Source organism: Primulina huaijiensis, chromosome 7 (assembly GCF_012295235.1).
Source record: "Primulina huaijiensis isolate GDHJ02 chromosome 7, ASM1229523v2, whole genome shotgun sequence".
Classification (NCBI taxonomy): Eukaryota; Viridiplantae; Streptophyta; class Magnoliopsida; order Lamiales; family Gesneriaceae; genus Primulina; species Primulina huaijiensis.
Window position 1 is genome coordinate 20,913,457 of NC_133312.1, and position 8,598 is coordinate 20,922,054.

General features: G+C 37.8%; 1 protein-coding gene across 1 annotated transcript; it reads right to left on the minus strand.

The window, feature by feature from the left end:
* Positions 1–4,117: 4,117 nt before the first annotated feature.
* LOC140980583 (putative E3 ubiquitin-protein ligase RF298) lies at positions 4,118–8,598 on the minus strand. The gene is made up of 3 exons (XM_073446492.1): positions 8,434–8,598; positions 5,632–7,823; positions 4,118–4,848 (listed from the first exon to the last, which is right to left on the minus strand). The coding sequence occupies exons 2-3, from the start codon at positions 7,819–7,821 to the stop codon at positions 4,303–4,305; spliced, it is 2,736 nt and encodes a 911-aa protein (XP_073302593.1). The 5' UTR covers positions 7,822–7,823; positions 8,434–8,598; the 3' UTR covers positions 4,118–4,302.

Sequence of the window (8,598 nt, forward strand, 5' to 3'; positions counted from 1 at the left end):
CTGATGATCCAGTGGGTCGGGACTGATGATTTCTCATTAGTAGCTCGTTGTTTTTTTCCGCCACAAGAAGACAGGCGATGAGCTCAGAATATCTCGCAAATCCACGCACTCTATATTGTTGCTGTAAAGTTATATTTGATGCGTGAAACGTGGAAAATGTTTTTTCAAGCATTTCCGATTCTGTGACCTCATGTCCACAAAATTTTAACTGCGAGATTATTCGATACATAGCTGAATTGTAATCACTGACTTTCTTAAATCTTGGAATCTTAACATATTACATTCATCACGGGCGGTCGGAAGTATAAATTCCCTATATGTTCAAATCTTTCTTTCAATCCTTTCCACAGAGCCATGAGATCTTTTTCGATGAGATATTCACATTTTAAAGCTTCATCGAGATGTCGACGCAAAAATATTATAGCTTTTGCTTTTTCTTGTGATGAAGATATACCATTTTCTTTAATGGTCTCGCTTAGACCCAATGACTCAAGATGCATTTCTACATCGAGAGTCCATGGCATATAATTTTTCCCCGTAATGTCGAGTGCAACAAATTCGAGCTTTGTCAAGTTTGACATGGTGGTACTAAAAAAAATTATGATGCATTTTATTAGTTAATGAATATTGCAATACAAAGTAATGGATAAACAACAAATACAAGCATTCGTAAAAATAAAGAAAACACATGAGGAGGATATTCTCCGATAAGTACAAGATTCGTGAGTATTATAACCAAAATAATTAAAAATAACTTTGTGAAAGCCATCTTCTTTTTTCTTCAAAAATTTGATGAAGAATAATTTTAGAGAAGAAGAGAAAGTTGGAGTGATTGAATATGTTTGTGAGATCATATTTATAGGGCAAAAACTAGCCGTTTTGTTACCGTTTATGACCGTTGGTGTACAAGAAAATAAACGTATGTATTTGTATAATTTTATGGTAATAATATGATGTATATAATATTAGCAATGTTTTAAATAATTATGTATATCATATCACAATATTATAATGAAATGTCATAATATATTTTGTTTAAAAACCTTATAGGCATTTATACTTGTCGTATCTCTTACCGGGAGTGTGGGATGTCGTCTTAACATCCTCCCAGGATTTATAACAAGTTTTTTGAAAAATTTATTTTTATTATTTATAATAACATTATATTATATATTAAATATATAAACAATAAATAAACAATAAAATAAATATTATTACTTTTGTTACCTTTTTCTTCTGTTTTGGAGCTTGGAAAAATATGGAGGACTTTTAGAGCTTCGTGCTGATAACGTGTTGTGAAAAAGTAAAAATTTACGGTAAAAAGTAAAAATCTCAAACCTCAAAATTATCACACTACACACTTTATAATATTTTTCTCTCAACTCAATTGTGATTTTCTTCACAAATGAGATATCTATTTATAGAAATTTTTTACAAATAATTCAAAAATAAAATACACCATTACGTACATCATCACACACTAATTTTCAATATTCAACACCTAATTTTACCTAATTTTCAACATTCAACATTCACATTTTCAACACTTGGCACGCCTGCAAATCAAATATTGTGCAAACATATTTTTGGAACGCCCGGTGGGGCCTCACTATGCCGCCAAGAAGAAAAGAAAACGTCAGTCAGGAGAGCGGGGAGCCTTTGGCCAATCAAGAGGGAACTTAGGTTCAACAGCCCGAACAACCTGTTGTTGAACCACAGGCCGAAGAAGTGCATCTGCATGTTCCTACTACGTACAATCAAGATTCAAACAGGGTGATGGAAGAATTGACTGATGTAAAGATTGAGGAAATTTCACAGGCCTTATCTAAGGCGGTGTCCGACTGTTTGAAGACCCTTTTGATAAAATCGAGTCAGTCTCTTCGAGGAGAGCAAAATACCATTGTCAAAGAGGCTGATCAGGGAAGCAACCAAGTCCATGAATTCGACCAGGGAGTTGGAAACTCAAGGGCTGGCGATCCTCGCCGCCCGGAGTACACTCTCCCAAATCAGCCAGAAAGAAGGTATACACCGCCTCACAAGAGAGAAGAAACCTTAGGAGGAAGAGCTCAGCCATATTCACGTGCTCATGGAGTAGGGAGTTCAAAACAACCGGTTACTCAAGTGTACAGCGCGACAAATCCTCTGTACCAACCGGGAGCTTATGATGACATATCGCACATGGATTATCCAGGAGTAGATGGGGGTTTCCCAGGAGGTAATGTTGGTTTAAATGCAGGGTTTCAAGCTCGAGGGGCAAATCATTACCATTACCTACTCCCAGCTCGGAACATTCACATGATTGATCCAGAGATGGTGAGAGAGACGGTACAAGAGCTATATGGGCCGGCTTTGAGACAGATAGGCCGCCCGGAGTTCCACAAACCATATCCGGACTATATAGACGTGAATAACCCGTACCCAAGGGGTTATAGAGTTCATGATTTCAGTTTATTCTCCGGGGAGGATGTCCAGTCCAGCATCGAGCACATAGCCAGGTTTACCATCCAGTGCGAGGAATTGGCCAACCTGGAGAACTTCAACAATTTAAAGTTGCGGGCTATTCCCGAATTCTCTCACAGGGACTGCGTTTGCATGGTATGCCTCACTCCCTAGAAATTCAGTGATGAGTTGGCAAGAGATGGAAAGACAATTTCACATCCATTTCTATAGAACAGAGCCAGAAGTGTGTATTGCCGATTTGTCCAGAGTAACCCAAAAGAAAGGAGAATCTGTGGAGTCTTTTATCGACAGGTTCAAAAAGATGAAGAATAGGTGCAAGGGGTTCTTACCTGAGACCGAGTTCGTGAAGATGACAAAAAAAGGGCTGGATTTTGAATTAAGGAAGAAATTCCAAGGCATGGAGTTCAGGGATTTCTTTGAGCTTGCTGCCAAAGTTGCTGAATACGAAGAATTGTTGCGGGAAGAGTCATACAAAAAGAGAACTGCTATAGGGTCTTATTATCAAGAGGTGGAAGATGTGGCACTGGCAGAAATTCGATCAGCTGGTTCTTGCACAGTTCCCCTACTAAAAAAGAAGCCGACAGAACTTGACAAGAAGAACAGCTCTCAACTCCGCAAAGATATATAGTATACATTTGATGTGTCAAAGACCGAGGAAGTTTTCGATTTTTTGGTAAAGGAAAAATTCATCACCTTTCTACCTGATCACAGGATGCCACCCAAGGAAGAGCTGAAAGGTCGAGAGTATTGTAAGTACCACAACTCCTACAACCACGCTACTAACTCTTGTTGGGCGTTCAAGAATATTTTGCAGGACATAATTAACAAGGGAGTCTTGAAGTTTCCTGAAAAACAAGAGTCCATGGAGCTCAAAATTTAATACTTGTACCCAATATGATGCGCATTCTACATACTTTCGTTCGCTCCAAACAGGGTATGTATCCGTTAGACTCGGATCTATTGTCAGCCCTATTTGTGCTTTAGGAGATAAGATTAAATTGATGAAAATGACAAAAGCAATATAATAACATCCAAGGTAAATTAAAATAAAAAAGGAAACATAATTTCATTTTTTTTAACAAAAAAATACATGAAATTTGTATTTATTTTGTGTTAAGAAAACAAACTGAATTATCGAATTAATTTCCAACAATTTTTTTATCGCCAAAAGAAATGCATGGATATTCACATAAATAAAGTCTAGTTGAGTTTAAAGGCAAAAGACTTGAGATCTAATGTGTACATGATAAAATAGCACTGGGAAGAAGCAATGTTGCATAGATACATATAAAGATATCATATCGAATACGATACGGATTCGACGATACGACAAATTTTGAAAACATAAGATATAATACGGTTATAATATGAAAATTATTAAAAATATATATAAATATTATATATATTAATATTAAATATATATATACACACACACATAATATACAACTTCATATGAGTGATTTAAGAAAGAAAAAATGAAACGTATCCAGAAACGTAGCATCGTCGTGTTCATGGTCTATCTTACCCGTGTCCAAGACGTATCCGAATAGTCAATCCTATAAAAAGCAAAAGACAGATTTTGACATATCCGACACGCATATCGGCGTCATATCCGTGTCCAATATTTCATATTTTTTTTAGGAATATACGTACTACATTGGGAAGAAGCCACACTAAGTATATATTAAATGAAAAGGGAAATCAGAGTATACATAAACCAGACTTGACTCAAGCCATATATGTATAGGTGGTCTGCACTTTTGGAGAAGATCATCCAAACCCTTTATTTATTGTCAAAACCCACATATCTAGTTATCGAAAAATATAACTCCAACTCACAGCTTAAGATCGATAACGTACACAAACACGTCGTTGAATTGGGCTCCTGCACGACGGGCAGTCTTTCATTCCCTGCTTCTCGTGCAGCTCATTGCACATTGTACATACAACTTGATGTGCACATGGCAAGAAAACGACAGACATCTCCTCCGATAAACACATCACACATTCACGTTCACGTTTCACTCCTCCGGTCCCATTAGATCCGTGAAAATTGGTGGATGTCACTGTATTTGAGATGTAAGGTGTTGTGGAATCTTGAAGGGCTTGAGTTTTTCTGAGGTCGGTGAGCTTGCTGACATAGCTTCCATCTATCCCTCTTCTTAGAGCTGCTATTTTTGATGAATCGGTCTTTAACCTCAGCTGGGCAATTTCTTTTTCAAGCTTCTCAATATCGTATTTATACTTCTGTAGGTTGTTTTCTGCTCTCATTTTGATTGCATCCTCTTTGGATTTGGCGGTGGTTTCAATTTGCTCTCTTTCTTTTCTAAATGAATTGGCTAGTGTAAGTGCTTCATCTTTGGCCTTCTCCTCTAGATCCCGTTTTGCCTGTCATTTTAACAGCTTTGCAATCTAAACGTGCATCACTAAAAATAACCAACAAGGGCGGGAAAATGGTCCTCCAGAAATATAAATGAATGCTTTCATGGTTGCGTGGATGCAAATCCAAACTGCAAATATAAGACTACATATTTTACATTAAATTAGGAACAGCGATCATTCTTTTGTTGAACATTATTCGTGCTTTTATAAATTAATAATCCCGGATCACGGACACCAAACAAGACATTTTTTAGTACATATTCTCGAATCCACCTTTATCCCATATTCAATTATATGAAAGAACATGATAACGAGGGCATCATATAGCAAAAACTTTACTTCACGTAATCACAGATTTACTTAGAAAAGATCCGAGATTGACCGTGGTTATCACTTTACCATGAGAACAACATGAAGATTTTTGACTCTTTAAAAGGATAAATCTTGATGATGGCAGACGGCAGTATATTGATCAACATGCTTCTCCGGTTATGTTGTATCCATCATCAACAATGAAATTCTATGAAGGCATTCAATGTGGCATACATAGGAAGACAAATATGCGTAAGAGGAAGACAAATACGCAGAAGAGGATATAAAATTGTGTGCGCATACAACTGTTAGCATTAACACTTTAGCCACTTCATCAGACATTTGAAGAATTTTCTGACGCTAATCAATATATTCTAAGCACAAGTAATGTTACACCAGGCCAAAGCTCACAAGGTTCAGTGAAAAAAATTTCGGATTAATGTGAAGGGAAGAGTTAAATTATGTTAGGAGGCATACCTCAACTTGATCTTTTATCACTTTAGCCTGTTGCAATTCCTGTTGCAGCTTCTTCAAATTGTGCTTTTCAGCTGAAAGCTCCTCCTGAAAAATCATCTTCTGCTTTTCCCATGACTGAAATTTCAACAGCGTCTTCTTCTCTCTGTTCAACACTTCTTCACAGCTTGCAGCTGACTCCGCAGCACGCAATTTCGCAGCTTCCATTTCCCGCCATAATGCAGCATTCTCAACTTCAAGCCTGCGGACAGCAGCATTCGCTCGTTCTACTTGCCCACCAGCCTTGCGAAAAGCATTTTCCATATCTGACAGTTTTTTTGTAGTATTCTCCTCCAATGTTTGCTTTTCTTTCTTGAGCCGCTCTACTTCTTCCTTCTCTTGCCTAAGTACCTTGAGATCAGCTTTGTCCTTGCTCAGTCTACGAGCAGCTTGCATGACCTTCTGATTTGCCCACTCTGTCCATTCTTCAAGCTGAATTTGCAATTCCCGCACTCTAGGAACCAGCTTCATGATCATCTCATCCTTATGATCCAGCGGGGCCCTATGACCCAGAGACTTATCACTTGAAGCATCGACAATGGTGGAGTTGGCAGACTCGATGTTATGGTTGATGGGTATTGGATTCACAGCATTTTTGGCAGGGATTGAGAGAGAGAGCTCAGTATCAGCAATAGGTAATGCAGAAAAGGTACTGCTCGGCACGACAGAAAATGAGGATGAGATACTTGCTTTAGTCAATGAAAAGCTGCCATTATTAGTTTCGGAACCAAACATGGGAACTGAAGTACAATCTTGGCTTGCTGAAAGATTCTGATTCACAGTGTCTTGAGGCGCATCAAACTCGATTGCCTGGCCAACTTTGAAGGAGCCATTCTTAGAATTGATACCGGTAGAACCTGCTGCATCCTTAAGCTTTTTATCAAGGACTAGACCACTGAAATTACTCAGTTTCGAATTTCTAGATATGACTTTAGAACCATGAGTACGGTAGTGTTTCTCCAAGTGAGCCGATTTCTGACGCAATACATTCTCCCTTTTGGTTATTCCAGAAACCTTTCTACTCGCCACAACCTTCTCCTCTGAAACTGTAGTGTGGGGTAATCCTGCAGCGCTAAAGGGTCTGATATTAGTATTAGACGCAAAGTTTTGACACTCATTGTCAGGTATTGGTCCATTGAGAACAAAAGGTGTTTTTGGGATTAAGTTAGCATGATTTGTCACACCAGATGAATCAGATTGCAAGCTATGACCATCCTGAATTGAGGTTAAAATGGATGTGTCAGAAAGAGATTTATAAGCATAAGAAGCAGATACATTTGGAGTACAAGGAACTGTGATGTTAGGCTCATAACTTTTGGACTCTGTTCCGAATCGGGGTCGAGAAGAAATGGAGGAATTGCCTTTTGAATTTGCATCAGCAAGGAAACTACACAAAGGATCACTATCCATCGCGCAAGCATGAGATACATTCATGTCACATACCAACAAGCACCACATTGCATTCCCAATGCTAAAAAAAGGTCTAACCTCCCTTAAAAGGCAAACCAATTCCGCCAATATATATTTTTCCATCTGCTGCAAATCCACAAAATAGTGTTCCCTTGTTGGATCAATGTCTTGACCACTTCTAAGAAATGCCAGCGTATTGTCCACGATATTTGACACTATGTCTTTACACCCGTACCAAAGTCCAGACCTTAAGATAGCCTTATTAGAAACTTCTGAACTGTAACCACTTGCCATTATTTGCCTAATTGCACTCTTGAAAATTGCATCCAAATTGCTCAAAACAAGTTCTTCCAGCTGGGACTCTGTAAGATCACTCCAATCAGCATCATGAAACTCGTTGGATGATGCCTGTATTTCCTCTGAAGGCTGGCTCGGACCCACCTCCAATGTCCCCATACTGCAAGACAATTCAAGGTCCAGTTTTAATGCATCAGAATTATCTTGATCGACACAGCATAAATCACACTCATCCTTGTGCCCAAGATTTGGGATTATCTCAAACTTTTCAGCTGAGAATTCGAAATTGCTGCATTCATTCAGAGGCAAAGGGATGATCTTATTTGGTTCAGTAATCGGAGGATCAGCTCGGAATTTTCTTTTATTCCTACTTCCTTTTTCTCGGACAGCCATATCTGGCATTTGACTGGAAGTACTGCTACAAGCCTTTGCAACCATTGATGCCATATCTAATAAAAAAAAATATCATTTTCAACAATTTTCCAAATTCAACAAACTCTCCATTCCACAGACAACACTATCCTATATCCCACACACTGGCTCCTGACATAGAATGATATGTTCAATGCTCTATTTCCAACTCTCATAAAAGTAAAAACAATACCAAAAGAAAAATGAAAAATTGATATCCATAGCTACTTCAACAATAAACCAGCTCAATCAATACTCTTCATCTTCACATTCAAACCAGACCAAGAACATATCAAAAGGACTAAATTCGGGGGAAGAAATTTAAAAATAAAATACTGACGAAGCACATCACTGATTCACTCCCTACCAATATCTTCAAAACATAAACCAAATAATCTACATGAAAAATCCGTACATCAACAAACAGCAGGAACACAATCTACAAACAACCATCCAATAACCAAAGCAAATTAACATCTTATAAATTCAATAAAACTTCGTTGGATCAAGAAAATCAAATTCTAGAGCAGCCCACAAAACATATTCATAGTAAATTCAATCTTATACATGAAAATTTAAGATCTCATAAACGAGTGGAATCATCAATCTTCGACAATCCTTGGGATAATCACACGATCGAATTCATACCCGATTCAGCTTATGATTTTTCGCGCAATTATATGTTGAACAAATCCAAAAGCATCGGATGCAAGTAGAGAGATTATAGATAGTTGGATTCGTTTGTATCTTCTTTTTTTTTTTCGATTTTCTTGTTTACCGATTTTAATATTCTCTCAGCTATTCCAGCATTGA

Coding starts and splice junctions, on each gene's coding strand:
- LOC140980583 (XM_073446492.1), bottom strand. CDS start 7,821: ATGGCATCAATGGTTGCAAAGGCTTGTAGCAGTACTTCCAGTCAAATG. Junction 4,849..5,631: donor TGATAAAAGATCAAGTTGAG/GTATGCCTCCTA, acceptor TTAAAATGACAG/GCAAAACGGGATCTAGAGGA.